General features: G+C 34.7%; 1 protein-coding gene across 6 annotated transcripts in view; it reads right to left on the minus strand.

The window, feature by feature from the left end:
• FMN2 (formin 2) overlaps positions 1 to 22343 on the minus strand; it is a 371091-nt gene that overhangs the window by 262709 nt on the left and 86039 nt on the right. For all 6 annotated transcript variants that reach the window (XR_004955481.1, XM_036235636.1, XM_016129861.2 and 3 more), the window contains exon 3: positions 6887 to 7034. Coding sequence is in view for 5 of the 6 variants with exons in the window: in XM_036235636.1 (XP_036091529.1) it covers positions 6887 to 7034 (148 nt within the window). In the remaining variant the exon portion in view is untranslated. The remainder of the gene's footprint in view (positions 1 to 6886; positions 7035 to 22343) is intronic.

Below are 22343 nucleotides of genomic sequence, written 5' to 3' on the forward strand. Positions count from 1 at the left end.
CACTATACATTGTTATTACAATATTATTGGAATAATATTTCCTATGCTGTACTTTGCATCCCCATGACTATTTTACAACTACCAATTTGTACTTCTTAATCCCTTCATGTTTTTCATGCAGCACCCCAACTCCCCTGCCTTCTGTCAACCAGAAGTTTGTTCTCCGTATCTATGAGTCTGTTTGTTTTGTTTGTTCATTTATTTTATTCTTTAGATTCCACATGTAAGTAAGATCAAATGGTATTTGTCATTCTCTGCCTGACTTATTTCAATTAGCATAATACCCTCTAGGTCCATCTATTTTGCTGGAAAAGGTAAGATTTCATTCATTTTTGTGGCAGAGTAATATTCCATTGTACCACTTCTTTACCCAATCACGTATTGATGGGTACTTATGTTGCTTCCATATCTTAGCTATTGCTAAAAGGGCTGCAATGAACACAGGGGTGTATGTACTTTTATCAAATTAGTATTTGGATTTCTTCAGCCAAATGCCCAGAAATGTAGTAGCTGGGTCACAAGGTAGTTCCATTTTTAATTTCTTGAGGAATCTGCAAACAGTTTTCCATAGTGGAGGCACCAATCTGCAATCCAAACAATAGTGCACAAGGATTCCTCTTTCTCCACATCATTGCCAATACTGTTTGTTTGTTTGTTTGTTTGTTTGTTTGTTTGTTTTTGGTTGATTTATTGATGATAGCCAATCTGACAGGTGTGAGGTGATATCTCATTGTGGTTTTAATCTGCATTTCTCTGATGATTAGTGATGTTAAGCACATTTCCATGTCTACTGGACATCCATATGTCTTCCTTGGAGAAATGCCTATTTGGGCCCTTTGCCCATTTTTTAATTGCATTGTTTACTTTTTTGGTGTTAAACTGTATGAGTTCACTATAAATTTTAGATAATAATCCCTTATCAGATGTATCATTGCAAATATCTTCTCCCATTCAGTAGGTTTTCTTTCTGTTTTGTTGACAATTTACTTTGCTGTGCAAAAACTTTTTAGTTTTGTGTACTTCCATTTGCTTATGTTTTCTATTGTTTCTCTTGTCCTGGGAAATATATTAGAAAAAAATATTACTAAGAGCAATTTCAGAGAGTTTATTGCCTGCTTTCTTCTAAAAGTTTTAGGTCTTACATTTAAGTCTCTAATACATTTTGAGTTTATTTTTGGATACGATATAAGAAAGAGGTCATATTTCATTCTTTTGCAAGAATCTGTCCAGTTTTCCCAACACTATTTAATAGATTGTTCTACCCTATTGTACATTCTAGCCTCCTTTGTCATAGATTAAATGACCCTAATAGAGGTGTGGATTTATTTCTTGGCTTTCTATTCTGTTTTTTATGCCATTGGCATGCTATAGCTTTGTAGTATACTTTGATAACAGCTAGTGTGATACCTCCAACTTTGTTCTTCTTTCTCTAGACTGCTGGGCTATTTAGGGGCTTTCATGGTTCCATATAAATTTTAAGATAATTTGTTCTAGTTCTGTGAAAAATGCCATTGGTATTTTGATAGAAATTATATTGAACCTATACATTGCTTTGAGTAATATGGACATTTTAATGATGTTAATTCTTCCTATCCATAAGCACAGTATATACTTCCATTTATACCTATCTTCAACTTCTTTCTCAATGCCTTATAGTTAAAACTGCTGTTTGTGGGAGTTTTTTGATTACTGATTCAATTTCATTAGTAGTAATCAGTCTGTTCAGATTTTGTTTCTTCTTCATTCAGTCTTAGAAGATTGTATATTTCTAGAGATTTATCCATTTCTTCAAGATTGTCCAATTTGTTGGCATATAATTGTTCATAGTTTTTTCTTATAATCTTTTGCATTTCTATGGTGTCAGTTGTCATTTCTCCTGTATAATTTCTATTTAATTGGTTCCTCTCTCTTTTTTTCTGGATTAGTCTGGTTAAAGATTTAACAATTTATTTTTTCAAAGAACTGACTATTGGTTTTATCGATCTTTTGTATGGTTTTCTTTAAGACTCTAGTTTATTTCAGCTCTGATCTTTATTATTTCCTTCTGTTCACTTTGGGCTTTGTTTACTGTTCTTTTTCTAGTTCTTTAAGGTATAAGGTTAGATTGTTTACTTGAGGTTTTTCTTTTCTTTTCTTTTTACTTTTTTTTTTTTTGAGGTTGGCATGTAGTGCTATAAATTTCCCTCTTAGGATTGCTTGCACTGTGTCTTACAGATTTTAGGTCATTATGTTTTCATTTTCATTTTTCTCAGGGTACCTTTTAATTTCCTCCTTGATCTCATTGTTAATCCATTCATTGTTTAGGAGCACATTATTTAGCCTCCATGTGTTTGTGTATTTTTCCGTTATTTTTCTTGTAATTGATTTCTAGTTTCATACCATTATGGTCAGAGAAGACACTTGATATGATTTCAATCTACTTAAATTTACTCTGACTTGTTTTGTAACCTAACATGGTCTCTCTTGGAAAATGTTCTGCGTGTACTTAAAAGAACATATATTCTGCTCTTTTAGAGTAAAATGCTCTAAAAATAGCATTTAAATCCATCTGGTCTAATGTGTCATTTAAGGTCACTATTTCTTTGTTGATTTCTGTCTGGAAGATCTGTCCATTGGTGTCAATGAGGTGTTAAATTCCCTTTAAATTACTGTTTTACTATTGATCTCTCCCTTTATATTGATCAATATTTGCTTTATATACTTACATGCTACTATATTGGGTGCATAAATGTTCACAAGGGTTATATCCTTTTGTTGAACTGATCCCTTTATAATTATAAAATGTCCTTCACTGTCTCTTATTATAGCCTTTTTTAAAGTCTATTTGGTCTGGCATAAGTATCACTACCCCAGCTTTGTTGTTGTTGTTGTTTCTCTTTGCATAAAATATCTTTTTCCAGCCATTTCAGTCTGTGCGTCTTTTGTTCTGAAGTGCATCTCTTATAGACAGCATATGTATGTCTCTTGTTTTCTTATCCATTCAGCAATCCTATGTCTTTTGATTGGAGCATTTAATATATTTACATTTTAATTGATTATTGATAGGAACATAGTTATTGCCACTTGATTATTTATATCATTAAAATTTTATTTTATTAGTTTCAAGCATACAGTACATTGGTTAGACATTTATATAGTTTATAAAACAATCTCCCTAACAGCAATTTCTCTCCTCTGGCTCTCCACCTAGTCATTACATTAATGCTAACTGCATTCCCTATGGCATGCTCTCCATCCCCATGACCATCTTAACAACTACTAATTTGTACTTTTCTAATCCTTCTATGCCAATACACTCACTTAATATATGACAAAGGAGGCAAGAATGTACAATGGGGTAAAGACAGTCTCTTCAATAAATGGTGCTAGAAAAATTGGACAGATTCATGAAAAAAGAAAAAAGAAACTGGACCACATTCTTACACCATATAGAAGAAAAGACTCAAAACTGATTTAAAAAGTAAATGTAATACCCCAAACCATAAAACTTCTAGAAGAAAACATAACAGTAAACTCTTTGATATTGCTATCAGTAAGTTCTTTTTGGATATATTTTATATATATATATATATATGTGTGTATTTTATTATTTTTTATTTTGTTCTTCATCTTAAAGAAGTCCCTTTAACATTTCTTGAAATACTGGTTTGGTGGTGATGAACTTTAGCTTTTTCTTATCTGGGAAACTCTATATTTCTCCTTCAATTTTAAATGATAGCATTGTTAGGTAGCATAATCTTGGTTGTAGGTCCTTGCTTTTCATCACTTTGAATATTTCCTGCCAATCCCTTCTGACCTGCAAAGTTTCTGTTCAGAAATCAGCTAATAGTCTTACCAGAGCTTTCTTCTCTCTTTGTAGTAGGTAAACTAACTGTATTTTTTTCTTGTTGCTTTTAAGATTTTCTCTGTCTTTGATCTTTGTCATTTTAATTACGATGTGTCTTGATGTGAGCTTATTTGGGTTCATCTTGTTTAGTACTCTCTGGCTTCCTAGGCTTGTATGTCTATGTTTTTCACCAGGATATCAAAGTTTTCTATCATTATTTCTTAAAATAGTTTCTCAATCCATGCTCTGTCTCTCTCTTCTCCTTCTGGTATCCGTATGATATGAATGTCGCTATACTTAACATTGTCCCATATGACCCTTAAACTATCCTAATTTTCTTTTCTCTTTTCTTTTTTGCCATTCCAAGTTGAGTGTTTTCTAAGTATCTGATTTCACCCTCTGCTTCATCTAATCTGCTGATTCCTTCAAGTATATCTTGCATTGCAAACATTGTTTTCTTCATTTTTGACTTTGTGTTTGTTTGTTTCTGTGTCCTTTTTAATGCATATTCTCTCTTTGTTGAACTTCTCACCTAGTTCCTTGAGCATCTTTATAACCAGTCTTTTGAACTCTGTATCTAGTAAATTGCTTGACTCCATTTCATTTAGTTATTTTTCCAGAGTTTTTTCCTATTCTTTCATTTGAGACACGTTTCTTTGTCCCCTCATTTAGGCTGCTCCACAATGTTTGTTTCTATGTATTAGGTAGATTCGCGCCATCTCCCAGTCTTGGTAGGGTGGCCTTAAATAGTAGATGTTTTGTGAGGCCCAGTGGCACCGTGTCCCTGGTCACCTGAGCCAGTGCTCCAGGAGCGTCTCTTGTGTCAATTGTGTGTGCCATCCTGCTGTAATTGAGCCTTGACTGCTGTTGGCACTTGAGTGGGTGGGGCTGACTCACAGGCTGACTGGCCATGAGGACTGGCCATGACAATAGCTTATGACTTGCTGTGTGGGGGATAACCCCACAGAGTAAGATTCATCTCAGTGGGCTCTGGTGCCTATTGAAATCGTTCTTTGGGTGTGATTCTTCTGTGGCTAATTATGGTACTCTGTTATGGTTCAAAGCTGGCTACCAGGTGGCCCCTTGGGAGAGGCTCCCAAGCAGGCCAAGTTCAACCGCTGCCTTTGATTAGCCTGGAGCTATCCGGTAGGAGCTATAAAGTGATCCACAATTGTTGGCTTACTCTGCTAGACATGGAGGCAAATGGGAGAGGTCACGCTGCAACCAGGGGCAGGATGCTACCAGTACCAGACCCGGGGCAGCTCGACAAAAGGCCCAGGGCACACCGAAGTCTGCCACCACCTGTCAGCTGCCTAAAGGCTCAGCTCCTGAAAGAGATTTGAGTGGCATGTGAGTTGAGTGAGTTGGGGTCTCAGGAAGTCACCAAGATTCGGCAAGTTGTGTTCAGAAGGCCAATGAACATTCAGATTTGGCCACTTGGGGGAAGTGTTCAACACAGGAAAGATGGCACCCACTCACCGGCTGCACAGGAAGAAGTTTCAATGCAGAGACAATGGAGGCTGTCCCTCCAGCCTTCACCTTGAAGCCATACATCTGATTCTTTCCCTTATGTCTCTGACACCTCCTGAGCCACCGTCCCTCTACTGGAGCCCCAGATGAGTGCCTGGGAGAAAGAGTCTGTGCATAGGCCCTTTAAGAGAACACCTGCATTTCTAGCAGCCCTCTGTCTCACCCTAATGGATGGAATCCCTACCAGTTTTCACAGTCAGATGTCGTAGGGGCTCCTCTTCCTGGCACTGTTGCTCTGTGCTAGGGAGCTTGGTGTGGGGTCTGGGACCTCTCACTCTTCGAAAGGGACCTCTGCAGCTGAGGTATCCCTCCTGATTCTAAACCATCACATGTGTGTGTGGGGCCAGATTGTTTCACATCTCCACTTCTCCTCACAGTCTCCACCTGGCTTCTTTATAGCCTTAGTTACAGGACTTCTGTTTAGCTAGTCTTCAGATGGTTCTCCAGGTTTTTTGCTCTTTAATTTAGTTGTAATTTTAATTTAGTTTTGAGAGGAGGAAAACACAGTGTTTACCTACTCCACAATCTTTACTGGAACCTTGCAAGCTCCATCCCCTTATGTTACACTCTTTTATCACAAGTCCAAATTAAGTTTATGACTATCTTTCCCTATATAAGTCAATGGGAGGAAAACAAGATCAAAATTCTTAACTCTAACACCCATGCCACCATTTAGAAGGATTTGGTGAGACATTTCTGAATAGTAATAATGCCCTTTTATTTACTCTTCATTATAGATCAGAAGTCAATACTCCTGTTCAGTCTACCAGGAAGATATTGGGAATTGATTATGCTAAAACAGAAAAAAAATAAGGAATAAATCAACCAAATCCAATAAAACAGCTTTATGCAAATATTGATTTTTAATTCTATATAACAATTATACAGTGCTTTCCTAGTTTTGGGATCTGTGTGAAGCCGATGTTAATCTCTCTCATACTATCTTCCCAACCAAAAACCCAAACTACTTTTAAGACAACAAAAGGCATGAAAATAAAAAGAAAAGTTTTAAAGAATAATAAATATTACATCTGAACACTGTAAAATTTTTAAAGATTACTTAAATTTTAGATTTAGCAAAATATGTATCTCTATCTCTCCTCTCCCCATTACCTCCGAAGGTAAGGAAAAGGATTAAGAAGGCACAAAGAAAGCAGTTAAGTAAAGAAAGGCAATAGACAAGAAATTGCCCTTTGGAGCTAGCTCCCTTAGCCAACACAAGATATAGTGCTTCAACCTCAGGTGGCCGCTACAACTGGACACCTGACACAGTGGTTATCGAACTCTGTATACATAACAACAACTGGACAATTCCAGCATCCTATTCCCCAAAATTCCATCTCAGCAGCATTAACAGTGGCACAAAAGAATTTTCAATTTAACAAGCCTCCCAGTGATTTTTACCTGTTAGCCATAGATTACACTCTAAGAAATGCCTTGAAAAGAAATGCAAACTCACTACCCAGTAATCACTGCACAGATACTCTATGTTACATGCTTTCAGAACACTCACTGTTCCCAGGGGCCTACCTGTCTCAGCATCCTTGGCCCTGTGTTCTTCATCAGGAGAATTAGATGATGGCCAAATGGATGAGACTCGCCTGGGAAACTGCCCTTCTGTGTAATCCAGTGAATGTGTGGGTTGACTAACTGCAGCCCAGGTATAAAGTTGATCGTGCTATATTAAAAAAAAAAATTAAACTATTACTTCAATCATGAAAAAATGAAGTCTTATTGATTGATATATTGTAACATCATTTCTAACATAAATATACATGTGGGGTATGTATATATATTTGCATATATGTAAAATATTAAAACAGCATTTTATCCTATTCAATGTGAATTCATAACATAAACATTCTTCACACAATCATTTCATTTTTTAACCATACTTGTCTTAACTTATTTTCTATAGTAAAATCTAAGTTTCCTTGATAACAGAGATGTCATGTGGGCCTGCATGGAATTATAAAATCAGAAAATCTAGACACTTAATAAAATTCCTTGAACCAGCATCTTTAATACATTTAAATATGAGGTCCCTTGAAAATCTGTTTAAACACTTGAGGCAAAGTCAAAGGACAGGCTGTACTTGGCCACCACAAGACAGAATAGCACCCTTGCCTTTAATGACAGAAACCTAGGAAAAACAACCTATCTTGGGTCCAGGTTAGGAATCGTTTGGCAGAGAAACCATAAAAACATAAGCGAGCCTGCCAAGAATGAAAGGACTGGACAGAGATCTTCTGGCAAAGAGAGCTCTGCCCAGCTACAGACCCACAGAACTCGGGCAGAATGAGAAGGCTTATAACTACACCTAGTGACACAGAGCAAAGTGGAAAGAAATTTCACCAAGAAAAAAGCCCATTTTGAAGCCTATAAACACCTTGGACACACTCATTAGGAATTCACAGTAATATGTTTAACCTTTTTAAGATGGATGCTCCCAATATATGCACACCCTAGGTTTTCTTTGTGATATTTTCCTTACTTACAGGTATATTTCCCTAAACCTTTGGATGAACATAAAGCAAAGAGAGTATAGTAGCAGTAAAAGGCAAACAAAAATATATACTATAATCGCTGTGTCGAAACTATAAAGGAAACTGAGTTTACCAATGAACAGGCATCACTGTGTCTGTATGTTAATAAATTAAGAAATTCATAAAATATTCTTCAGCACCAACAGTAAGATAAAATGGATACAACAATTAATTTAAGCTTTACCTTTAGGGACAGCCACTGGCCTTGAGAATTAAGATTCCTGGGGACGGCTAGTATTATATCAGAAAGGGTCACATTTAAAACCTTGCCAAATATTTTGAATCTCTTATTATCTTATTCTACCTCAAATTTTGTATCGCTCTTTCAACTATTAGTATCCTGATGAACACCAGACACTTTGCTATTTAGCAAACTGAATAGCAGAAACAGCTTTTCATTGGTGAAATTAGTGGTTTGTTTAATTAACATGATGTTAGAAATGAACTCTCATTGATGAAACTGAAGGAATTCAATATACGTGAAATAGCAAAACATCAGAGAATAGCCTCATACTTAGGAGAACAGGGTAAGACTAGGGCAAGGGATGGTATTGAGACTTGAAGCCCTAACAAAGCAGCATTGAGACAGTGGTTTAGGAAAATGTGTCCTTGCCTGTTGCCAACCACTGGACACAGAATCCTGCTCCATCCTTTGTGTCTGTATCCCATGAAATTTTCACATATAGTATAATCAAGTACCTGCCGGGGTAGTGAGCTCTATGTTCCCTGATAAAGGGACTCTGGCCAGAGAGCTTCACCATCCCAGGAACAAACCCAGGGAGCCTCAGACTTGGTTCACTCCACATAATAGAGGCGGCATCAGAAGCCAAGGAGGTAAGGATTTCACTTAGGATTTCATCATTTGCCAAAATACAAAGGATAATAAAAGCATGTTATAGAATCCCATGTAAACAAATGAAAGTTCAATCAGTCTCCCAACTGCACCCCAGGATTGCGATACAGAGCTGTGATGGTAATCACAAAATCTCTCCTCCACCAGCAGACACTAAGCAAAACACAGATTTTTTTCATGGCTTGTTATGTCTAAAAAACAAAGGCCAATTCTTCAATCTGAGTATCATTTAAGTGTTTCTATATTTCTCCCATCCACCCTGACAAATTCACCTCTCTACGTTTCCTAAATCGAGCTCCACTCTATGAGAATGCCCTTCCTAACGCTCCCCATGCATGAAATTTCATCAATTAGTAAAAGTCCAGTTGGAGCCCCACCTTACTTGGACCACTTCAGAATCAGAACACTGACACAGCATGCCTGCCACCCCTCAATTTGACAATGGTATAACATCTGAAATGGTGACTTAATGCTTTCCTGAATGTATATCATCTTTCCTCAAATAAACTGAAACTCCAATACATGAAGTGTGTGCACAGGTCCTGTGAATTCCCCCCTAGTAATTGACAAAATTAAGAAGGCCGCTTAAAGCCACTTAATGTCTACTGAATGAACACATTTGTCAGATAAAAAAGATATAAGAAAATAGTTGGCTTATCAACATGAGCAGCAGCCGTAGCTGGTACTCTCATTTTCTTCATTTGCTTAACAAAGTATGAAAAGGGTACTTTTTGGGCATCATATAAACAAAGTTATCAACTTCTCTGGTATATCTAAACCTATTGGCAATTATACTGTACAAAGAAAAATATGGAGTAAACAAAACTCCTAGGATATAACCAGTACTGCACGCTAGACGCATCTCGTTTGGAGACTCAGTATTCTCATCAATAAACCAGGAAAACATCAGCCCTTGTCTTTTTCATAGGGCTGGCATGAGGCAAGAGCCAACACTATGTGAAAAGAGCTATAAAAACTACCTGGTGTTATTCAAAAATAACATAGCATGCATACCACTTGTTTTGATTTTTTTTTAAACTGATTGGAATTATTACATAATATTGCTTATATTAAAAAAAAATCCTTTTCAGAGGAATTCAAAATTGTCATATGTACACATCAGTATCTCTACAGAACCAGCACTAAATCTCTGATGTCTGATGAGAAGCTAGTTGAACAAACTTTAGTCTCCAGAATTTTCTTGGCATTTGTGTAGATTGTCACTAGATTTCTTATTCCATTAACAATTATCCTGTGGCTATTCCTCAACCAACCATGAATGTCTTTTTCTTTGTTGTATTGCCACCTGACATTTCAGAAATACATCTGTTATTTTCCCAAGTGATGTAGATAAGCTCCTTGCTACTAGGAACTATATTGCACATACCACCTTTCCCCAGGATATTGTTATGTATATATAACAGATGCACAGTCTTAAGGAACTCCAGGGTCAAAATCAATAAAAGTTGTCTTTTAACAAATCAAATCACAGTTTTGCATTTGGGTTAAAACAAGAGTGTGCTTTCCACAGTACTACTCCACTCCTTTAAATTCTTAAGGCCTGTTTGACTTTTGTTGAACTAGATAATTTTTTCCTATTAAAGGAAACACATACAGGCTTTCTAACAAAGGCATAGAATAAGATTTAAAATCACAACCTAAAAGTGGCATAAATATACCACAGGACTACTATCTCAAAAAAAAAAAAGAAAATGAAAATGAAAATGTTACTTTTAGCGGATAGTTCCCCATCTATATAACTGGATTATAAACAATAATCCCCAAATAACTCACAGCTACAATCTACAAATATTTGATAAGGCCCACTAGAAAATGATAATGCTCAAAGTTATGTGTTCTAAGAGCTCTTCATTGAGATTTTTATAGCCAAGATGAGAGTTTGATTATCACCTTAAAATATCTCAGGCTAACATTTTTCCGATAGTGCTATTTGTAAGAACATTTCATCACCCATCAGTCTGCATATTAAAATAGAATCTAAATCACTCTGAGAAAACTGTTGCCCTTCTCATTGGTATTCTTATGACTCATCAGTGAATGGAGATGGGATTTCCATCCATTCTGAGAATAAATCTTGCTTTGGGTTCCCCACTTCTTAATAAGCTCTCAGCACGGCCCCAACCCAAGTGTCTATCAAGGCCAGTGGATCTATATTTGAGTGGTAAAATACAGTATCTGTAACCTAGACATTCCAGGAAGTACAACCTTCCACCAAATATCAAAAGTTTCCTTGGGGGGAGAAAATGTAAAAAACAATGCCTAAAAGCAAGCAGTTCATCCACTTTTTTACATATACTCTAAAATCCACACCTAGAGTGCACAGATAAAATCTATCACCGCCAGCAGAGAGCTCTTTTCCTATGCCTTCTCATACTGGCCTCGAGACTTGCTTCCATTGAATCATGCTTGGATATGACACTCAAAGAAGACAGCAAGGTCCACTGGAAGAAAATGGCTGAATATGTCCATCCCATAACATGATTTTTCGGTAGGAGGGTTTTGAAGATATAGGTCCGATTTTTAGAATTCTACAGCTTCACCTGAATAATTAAACAGTTGTATGGCATTCTGAAGCTATTTGTGCATTTTTTAATCTTATGTACCATTGTGTTGATCAGATTTGCTTTTTGTTTTGGCTATTAGAAAATCGAAAATAAGTATATGGCCCACCTGTCACGTGTTTTAAGGTTCCAGAATATACATTTTTGATTAGCTGCATTCCTGGCTCCATTTCATGTTTCACTTCAGTTTTGTTTCCTTTTCTTTAGGCTTTTTTTTTCACTGATAGCTATTTTTATCTCATGGTATCTTACTTTTCTTACTCATCATTATAAACACTTTTTGGAATAAGGTGGCAATAAACACATTATTAGTATTAGGCAAATAATCAAAGATTCTTTATTTATTCATTTTAACTCATTTGAACGTTTTACAAGATGACTGGCTAGATAAAAGGTACTGATAGTAGACTGAATTGTTCTCACAATATTTTAATTTGTATTGACCATTTAATTATAAAAAACAAAAGCACAACTCTATTGAACTTCCTTGAGGTACAGGACATAAGGAAAATAACAACTTATCAGTACCATACACAAAAGCATCCCCTGGATAATTTCCTGATCTTACACAGCTTTTATAAATAACATGCTATAATTTTAATTCATTGCATCACCTCCACATTTATCATTTATATTTCTGCCACAATCTTGACACAACACTATACTACAGCCATTTAATTAGTTCTAGGCAGAACACATGAATGCAATTGCCCACAGCATCTCTGGTTTACATTTAAATAAATTATAAATCTCAGATGGAAGGGACATTGGGGGGAAGGGTGAAAAAGGTGAAGGGATTATTAAGTACAAATTGTCAGTTATAAAAAACAGTCACGGGATATAAAGTACAGCACAGGGAATACAGTCAATAATATTATGATAACTATGTATGGTGTCAGATGGGTACTAGACTTGCCAGGGTGATCACTTTGTAAGGTATATAAAAGTCTAATCACTATTTTGTACACCAGAAACTAGTATAATATTGAATGTTAATAGTAAAAGTGGCAAAAAGTTATAAACCTAGAAGAGTACAGTATATAAAGTGACAAATATAAAAGAATAATAAAAGTAACTTCAGGAAAACTGAATCCAGAGAAGAGATGAGGTCTTTGAAAATGTTTCAGGATACCAGATAAAGAGGTGTTTTCTTAGCTATTTTCAAAAGAAACACTAATATTACTACCAGTAAGATTGCAAATGGGTGCAAATTTTCTGGAGGGGAACTGAATATTAAAAGAATTTTCAAAACTGATCTCTTTGGAACCAGCAATTCTACTTATGCAAGTTTTCCCTTAGGTGAAAACTGATATGCAAAAATGTCCATAACTAAAATATATTTATTCCTTTGTTATTTATGTTTTTAGAAAGGGAAAAAGAATTTCCAAAAGTAGCAATATGAATAAAAAATTATAGTGTGCACAAATATCCAAGAGCCATTAGAATCACATCACAACAAATGCCCTATGAAATTTTGTTCCCAATATGTTTAAAGGTGAGTGACTTGCTGTAAACCTTTTTCACATTGTAAAAATAATACAGGTGGTAATGACAGAAAAGATCATTGGAATCAACTCCTGCTGGGGACTAGAAAAGATGGTAATACCTATAATAAAAGCAAAGGGAAGAAGAGTATTAAAGGGTAAATTAAGAAGGGATTAGTAAACCAGAACCCAGTGAAGCACACACACCCAGGAAGTAGAGGCTAATGGGTCACTTTTCTTTTTTCCTCCTAGCATTCCCATGCGGCTAAGGGCACGTTATAAGGGGAACAGGACTGGAGGATGGTGTCCTCCAAAGCAGGTTGGATCTAGTGACACCCCTTGCTTTAGATTAGGATCCAAAAGACCCTCGGGCTGGGAATGAAGGTAAATTAGAAGTTGACAGGTGTTCTTGGGGCTGAAAGTCAACTTAAAATTATCTAAATCCCTGAATATACCTCAACCTTAGTGCCCCAGGTCCCAGGTAAAAGCAAACATAAATTCTATCTAGAAAAATATCTTGTCAATTCACTTGTAGAATCTGCACATCATAAGGTAAAAAATAACTAGAAACATGGAGACGCAAATTGAAAATAAAAAGAAAATCAACAGAAAGGTAGATAATAGAGAAAACACACGGGGGCTTCAGATACTGATATTATTGGGCACGTTTTTAAATAATTGTGTTTAATATCTTCATGAAGATAAAAATAATATAGTGTCAATGCTAAACTGTAAACAATAAAACAATAGAACTGATAACCAAATTTAAAATACTCAATAAATGTATTAATAGTAGATTAATAGCAGTTAAATAGAATTATTACATTTGAAGAGAGGTCAAAAGAAACTAGAATAAAGCATGCAGAGTCAAAGGATAGAAAATAACTCCAGAGAATAAAACATAGAGTGAGAAACTATAACCTATATATAATCAGAGTCCCAGAAAAAAAAAAAAGAAGACAATAACAGAGAAGCATCATTCGAAGAGAGGTCACAGTTGATAATGTAAAATGAGAGAAGGCACCAAACCAGTGATTTCAGAAGATCTATGAAACCTAGAAGGAAAAATATATAGAAACCCATACATTGGTGCATATAATAAAACTTTTGGGAAAAAAAAAACGAGTTAAAAATAAAATCTTAAAGGTAGCCACAAAAAATTAATTACCTCCAAAGAAACAATAATACACTATTTTTTAAAGAAGTCATTATTATTGGAGGCTAGAAGATAGAAGAGTGATCTTTCTAAATCCTGAAACAGCCAACTAGATTCTTTCAAGAAAAAAAAAATGAAAGACACCTATTTTAAGAAAAAAAAAAAACACTAAAAAGAATTTGTCAACTAGACCTGCATTTGGAAATATAAAAGGCACTCTCAGGCAGAAAGAAAATAATTCCAAATAGAAGCCCAGAGACATAGGGGGAAAAAAAGAGAAGGACAAAAGATTTAAAAAGGCTGAGCATATAAACAATAATATCAAAGTTGTATGGGGTTTAATAGAGAGAGAAAATTAAAACAAAAGGGAGAGCAGGAAGAGAAGGGTAAAGGGGGTCAAATGTGTGGTAATGAAAAGAGATTTGACTTTTGGTGGTGAACATAAAATGTAATATACAGATGACGTATTATTGAATTGAAACCTATATAATTTATTAACCAATGTTACCCCCCAACAAATTCAATAAAATAAAATCAAATAGCAACATGAAATGAAGGTGGAATAAATTCAATGAAATAATTTTTATGGTTGCTTAATTTGTCTAGAAACAGGTAAAAGTACTAAAATAAAGCAAAATTTTGTGTTGTTCTTAAAGATAGTCACCAGAAAAATGGTAAGAGTACATAATCTTCAAACAACCAGGGGTAAAAATAAAGTAGTAAAAAAAAATGCTTAAAGAAACAAACAAAAAGTAATATAGAACAGATAAAACAAGTAGGAAATGCATAATAAAACAAAAGTTTAGATTCAAACATTTTAACAATTATATTAATATAAATTGACTTAGTAATAGTGCAATAAAAAACAAAAGAACATTGGACTGGATAAAAAGTTAACTCCAAGTATATGCTCTTAATAAGAGATATAACTAAATATATATGTGCATGTGTGTATGTGTGTGTGCGTGTGTGTGTGTGTGTGTATGACATTAAGATTATTAGAAAGGGAAAAGATATAGCACATTAATTTTAACGAAATAAAACAAATATAGTTTTATTAATGTCAAATCAGAAAGCTTTAATGCAAAAAAAAACATTTGAAGAAATAAAGAAGGCAATGTGTTATCGATAAAAATTTAACTCATATGAAAAATAAATAATTCTAAAATGTATAACTTAATAATATGGCCTCAAAATACATGCAGCAAAAATTGGCAGAGCTACAAGAAGAAAGGGACACGGCCACAAAGGTGGTGGAGATAACTTTCCTGAGAACTGTTACAAAGAAAAGAAGGTGAGCAAGGATATGAAAGTTCTGAACAACATAATCAGCAAATTTACCTAATGGACTTACGTAGAACATTTAACCCAAAACTTTCTTTTCAAGCACAAAAAGCACATTTATGAAAAACGAGCACTCTTTGGGCAGTACAGTGATCTCAACAAATAGCAACATAAAATATGATGATAAATGTATTCTCTTAACAAAATACAATTAAATTAGAAATCAACACTAAAAAATTAGAAAATCTCCATATGGTTGAAAATTAAGCAATACAATTCTCTGTCAGAATCAAAATTAAAAAATCTTTTTTTAAATGAATCGTAATGAAAACGTTACATACCATAACTACTGGAATACAAATTTTAGATTCAAATGTATATATTAAAAAGAAAAAAAAGGCTGAAAAAAATCTATAAGTTAAATATCCATCTCAGTAATTTAGGAGAGAAAATTCTCCAGCAATTTAGTTCAAAGAAGTGGGAAGGAAATAGATAAATGTACTAATAAAATAATCTCAAAAGAATTCTTCTAAAAAAGCTAATAAAATTGAAAATCTCTAACAAATATAATCAAGTAGCGATACAATAAAACAATGTCACAAATGAAGATATACAGATACTACAGACATTAGAAAATGGTAATATATTAAAATAACTTCATACCAAACATTTTTTAGAATTAGCTAAAATGAATAAATTCTTTTTTAAAAATCTAACTTACCAAAATTGATAAATAAAATTGAAAAGTATGACTAACTGAAATTAAAAACTTTATAACTGTCTCACAAAATCACTTCAGGCTCATGCTGCTAGATGGACAAATTCTGCCCAAACTTTTAAGGAAGAAATAACACCACTCTTAAAACAAATTTACAAAGAATAGAAAAAGAGGGAATATCTGCCCAACGTATTTTATTAGACCGACATGACAGAGGTACAAAAATCCAAACAGGACATTATCAGAAAAGAAAATTGCAAGCCCAAAACCTTCCTGAACCTAGATGGAAAAAATCTAAAACATAATACTAGCAAAGTGAATTCAGCAATAAATTAAAAATTGATATATCACCACCAAGTTTGGTTGATTCTAGGGAAATAAAGCAGATTTAACATTTAAAATTAAATCCATGCAATATTCCATATAAACAGAATAAAGGAGGAAAAAAGTATTCTTTGTAGAGATAATCAGAAAAACATTTGATAAAATACATCTCCCGTTCGTGACACAAATTCTCAGAAACTTAAGAATAGACGAAAACTTGCATAATCTGATAAAGAGCAATTTAAAATGGTGAAACATTGATCGTGTGTCCTTTTCGGTTTGGGGATAAGAGAACAATGCTATGTCCACCACTCTGTCTTCTATTTAACAATTATTCTCATCCAGTCTAGAAATTGTTTAAAAAAAAAAGACAAATAAGAGGCCTAATGAAATAAAACTGCCATTATTCATGATGACATTGTGTACATAAAAAATTCAAATAAATGTACAGATAAATTACTAGGAATAATAAATTTTGCATGGTTGCCAAATACAAAATCTATATAGAAAAATCAAGTAAACTTATAAAGATGGTTTAAAATAATACTTTTATGGAACTGACATAAAGATAGACACAAACACCAAAGAAACAGAATAGAGAGCCCTGAATTAAACCCTATATATACTAATATGTGAGAAATAAGCTAGGAACATCCAATGCGTTAAGAGGATGGTCTCTTCAACAAATGGTGCTAGGAAAACTGGATAGCCACTTGCAGAAAAATAAAACTGAACCCCTATCTTACATCATTCACGAATATTAGCTCCAAGACTTAAACGTAAAACTTGAAACCATACAGCTCCTAGAAGAAAACATAAGAAGTTCCTAGATGGATCTTGGCAATGATTTTTTTGGATAAGGCACCAAAAGCACAAACAGAAGGAATAAATCAGCAAGTGGTACGGCATCAAACATAAAAGATTTTGCACAGAAAAAGAACAATCAATCAAATGAGAAGGCAGCTTATGCAATAGAAAATTTTTGTAAACCATATATCGGGGAGGAATTAACATCTAAAATTTATAAAGAATTCATGCAACTCAGTAACAAAAAAAAAGTAAAAAACGGGCAAACTAAATAGATATTTTTCCAAAGAAGGCATATAGATGGCCACCAGCTCCATGAACAGATGCTCGACGTCACTAATCATCAGGGAAATGCAAATTAAAACCAGAGTGAGGTATCACTGCACACCTGTCAGAATGGTGATCAAGTAAACGAGTGTTGGGGAGGATATGAAGAAAAGTGAAACCTTGTGCACTGTTGGTGGGATGTAAACTGGTTCAGTCAATTTAAAAATAGAACCACATGTTATCCAATAATCCAATTCCTGGGTACATGTCCAAAGGAAATGAAAACAGGATACCAAAGAGATATATGCACTCCCATAATTATCGTATCATTATTCGCAATAGCCAAGACACAGAAACAACTTAAGCGTGTCAACATATGAATAGATAAAAGATGTCTCTCTCTCTCTCTCTCTCTCTCTCTCTCTCTCTCTCTCTTTCTCTCTCTCTCTCTCTCTCACACACACACACACACACACACACACACACACACACACACACCACAGAATACTATTTAGCCATGAGAAAATAGAAAACCCTGCAATTTGCTAAAACATGGATGGACCCTGAGGATACCTGCTAAGACAGATAGGTAAGACAGAGAAAGACAAACACCGTGTGATATTACTTATATGTGGAATCTTTAAAAGCCAAACTTGAAAGAACAAGGTAGGATGCTGGTTACACAAGGGCTAGAGGGTGGGGAAAAAAGGAGATCGGTTTAAGGTACATACCTGCAACTGGTAGATGAGTAAGTCCTGAGACTCAATACACAGAATGATTATAGACAACAAAACTATGATAAATAGTAAACATGATAAGGGTCTAGATCTTAACTTTCCCACCTTCATGAGAAATGGTAATTATGTGATGTCATAGAGGTTTCAGCTAGTACAAATATATGTAATCACACCACATTATAAATGTATCAAATCACTATGTTGTACACCTTAAACTTATACAATGGCATATGTCAAATATAACTAAATTTTAAAAATATTTTTCAAGTAGCACTAAAAAATCAAATACTTAAGAACACTGAATAAAAATGTACATGGCCTCTAGGTACAAACCTGTGAAACTTCAATGAGAGAAAATAAAAGTGACTTATTAAATTTAATGTAATTCTAATCAATATCCCAAGTGTGCATTTTAGCTAGATATGGCAAACTGATCCTAAAATTTATGCTGAAAGGGCCTAAAATGGCCAAGATAATCTTTAAAAAAGAAGAAAAAAAAAGAAAAAACTTACTATCCCAGATATTAAGACTTAGCACAATGCAACAGTGATTAAGAACTCTAGTTTTTGTACAACGATACACAGACGCACAGTGGAACAGAGATCCAAGTATGAAGACTCTTATCTTTGGAGATAGATAACAAAATATGACCTCTATCTCACAAACATTGAACTTCTTTCTAGGATGATTATAGATCTAAATAGAAAAGACTAAACCAAAAAGCTCTGGACAATAATATAGGACAATATCCTATTGTTGTGAAACAGGTGAACTTCTTAAACAGGACATCCAAAACACTAGCTACAGAAGAAATGACTGATAATTGGAATACATTAAAAGTAATTATCAAAAGATATCTAAAGAAAGTAAAAGCTTAACTGACAAAGAAATCCTTAATAGTTGCTACAGTCACTAAGAAAAATACAATTAACCCATAGAAAAATGAGCAAGACACTTCAAAGGAGGATACACAAATGGAAAAGTTATCAACAATAATAATGACAGAAAAGTAAATTAAAAACAGTAACATAACATGACACATCAACCGGAATGGTTAAATGATTTTTTTAAAATAGTAATAATAGTAAAAGAGTGACCATATTAAAGTTTCCAAGAATGCAGAGCAATGGATATTCTCATACTGCTAATGGAATTGTAAATATGTAAAATCACTTTCAAAAAGCATTTAGCCACATATACGCATACCCTGTAACCCAGCAATTCTATTCCTAGGTATATACCCAACAGAAATGTGTATACATGTTCATCCACAGAAATGTTCAACATCCATGACAGTATTATTTGTAATCATTCAAAAGACAAAATGGATATGCTCATAAACAGCAAAACAGCTAGGTAAAATATGAACTCTTCGATCAAAGGGAAAATTATACAAAAATAAAAGTAAGCTGCAACTTCACACAAACTTAAATGGGCACAAAAGCAGCAGACAGAAGAATGCACACATGGGATATTTATATCAAAGTTCCAGAAGCAGGTGAAATTACAGTGTTTAACATAGTAAAGTAAAGGAAAAGTCGGTTGCAATTACCATACAAGTCAGGACATTAATTATCTTTGGCAGCAAGGAGCAGGGATGAGCATAATTTTCTAAGATGCTATCAATGCTCCATTTCTTGAGCAACAGTTACAAAGGTGATCAATCTGTGATAAATTACTGAGCTTATACTTGTATACTTTTCTATATATAAGAGCTGTATTTCCCACTATTAAAGCTTTAAGAAAAAATGTAGACTAGCCTTGGCACGTATAATGAAAAATAAACTGACCAATACATGTGGGTGTATTTCTAGACACACTCTATTCTGTTCCATTGATCTCTACATCTACATGTCTATCCTTATGCCTTATGCCTTTGTCTAAGGACAAAGCCTTGAGAGAGTAAGGTGCAGCTGAGACTATCTAAGTGGTTCACGTGACTAAATCCAGTTAAGGCCTCTACATGAACTTTTAAGATTTGGCTGGCAGGGTGGAGATCTACTACTCATCTTTCTGTTGCCCAAGACAAGCTTTGTAAGTAAGTTCCCTTGCTTATTAAAATCGCTGCCCACCAATCTGGAGCAGTCTTCCTCTTTCTTCAGTGTCACCTTGCCCTGCATGTGCAGGAACCAATTTGCAGACTAACAAATGCAGAAAGTTCTTATTAGGATTGGGCACTGAATTTTGCCAAAGGTTTTCTCTGCATTTATTGAGATAATCATATAATTTTTTCCTTTATGCTTCAATCGTCAAATATTAAACCAACCTTGCATTCCTGTTTTGATTAAATTTCTTAATATTTTGTTAAGGAATGTCCTATATATTTCAAAAGGGATACTATTTGTAGTTTTCTAATTATTTCATCTAGTTCTGGTATCAGGGAAATTTCAGCCTCATAAAATATAGTATTCTCTTCTCTATTTTTTGAAAGAGCCCATGTAGGACTGTTAATATTTCTTCTTTAAAAAGTATGGGGACTTTGCCAATGAAGCCAGGGTTTTCTTTGTTTTATTAACAAGTTTGTTTTATTAATGATGAAAAGTTTTGAATGAGGCACCCAAACTTAATAGTAAAAGAGAACTATGCATATATGTACATAGATGTATGCAAATCATTCTTGTTCACTGAGAGGATCTGAAATTTTTGTAAGAGTGAAAGAGAAAGTAAAAACATCCATACTGCTATAATCTTGAACTTTTATAAATTTTCAAACCCTCTCAGTGACCATGTAGTATTTGTAACTAGAACCACAAACAGTATAGAGTTGTCCATAAGCATAACAGGGTCCCCCAGCTCGAACCTGTAATGATGGTGTCAGGGAAGGGGCTCTCTGTCTTGGCTGTGGTTTGGAACACAGCGCATTTCACTGGAAGGACCCTGTTAGTTTCTCTCACTAGCCTCCCTTCTCAGGTAAGGAGAGTAAAGTGGTAGCTGTCTCTGAAGTGTGAGGCATACCATTCTGAACTCCTTAACCAGAAACAAGAGATGTGATGGTTCAGCTTTGTCAGGAGTGGTACTACTCTGTCCAATTGAGAAGCCAAAGGAGTTAAAAACAAGGGCAGAGAAAAAAATAATTTTGAACCCACAAAAATGGAGACTATCTTCCAAATGTCTAGTGGCCATCCAGAAAACACTAATATGATACTTTCATTTGCAATGAGGCAATAGCAGCTCATTTTATGCCCCAGCATATCAGATGGAAGACAGTTGAAAGAGTGATTTCGTAGGGTACACTTAGAAAACCACATGAAAATGTTCTCTTTGTAAGTTTGTATTAGTTGAGCAAACAGGCTAACTTCTCAAAACTTCTCGTGAGTCTCTGACTCTATTATATCCAAGAATATTCTGCCGTCAGCAGCATAATACAATACATATCAGCAGAACAATACAAGCCCAGAAGTATTAAAAAAAAAAAAACAGGTTACAGGGAAACAATTTTTACAATGACTTTTCTCAAACCATTTTGCTTGTATATAAATATTGTGTAACACTTCAGCTACTCCCACAGAAACTAAAAATCGGGAACTGAAAATAGTGTAACTTCTATTTCTGATTATCTTTATAGAGGATGTGATTGAGCATACTATAAATACTGTTAATCCAAATATTTAAGAAACCAGTTGAAAAGAAAATATCAAATGAGTTCTCTTTATTAGGTACCCCTCCGTGAAAACTTGTTTTCACTTTGAGGACAAAACTCTTGATTTCCTTCCTGATTGTCCCTCCTTTTTAGTCTTTTTTATTAGTTCCTACTCTCATCTCTCACATTTCTAAATGTTAGAGTGCTCCCCAAGAATCAGTCTTTGGACCTCTTCTTTGTACCTGGCTCCACTGACTCCTCCAATTTAACCGCTTTAAATATGATTGAGCCCTGATGATTTTGACATTTGTATCTACCTGAATCTAGCTGGATATCCTTCCACCCAAACTCTAGGCGCAAATAGCCAAATGGACAGCTAATAGATACAGCAAACTTAATAGGTCTCCTCCTCCAATAGTCATGGAAGTTGACGGCAACCCCATCTTTCCATTGCTTGAACTGTCCTTGACTTTGTCTGTCTGTCTGTCTGTCTGTCTGTCTGTCTGTCTCTTTCGTTCTCTCGCTCTCTTTCTCATCATCTGATCAAGTTCCATCTGTTCTAAATTCAAAATGCATCCATACCCCAATCATTTTCCAGCCTTCTGAGAGCTTCCTGTCAAACATGTCTCCATGCACATAAGCTTGTCTG

The sequence above is a fragment of the Rousettus aegyptiacus genome, unplaced genomic scaffold (genome assembly GCF_014176215.1).
Source record: "Rousettus aegyptiacus isolate mRouAeg1 unplaced genomic scaffold, mRouAeg1.p scaffold_m13_p_18, whole genome shotgun sequence".
NCBI lineage: Eukaryota > Metazoa > Chordata > Mammalia > Chiroptera > Pteropodidae > Rousettus > Rousettus aegyptiacus.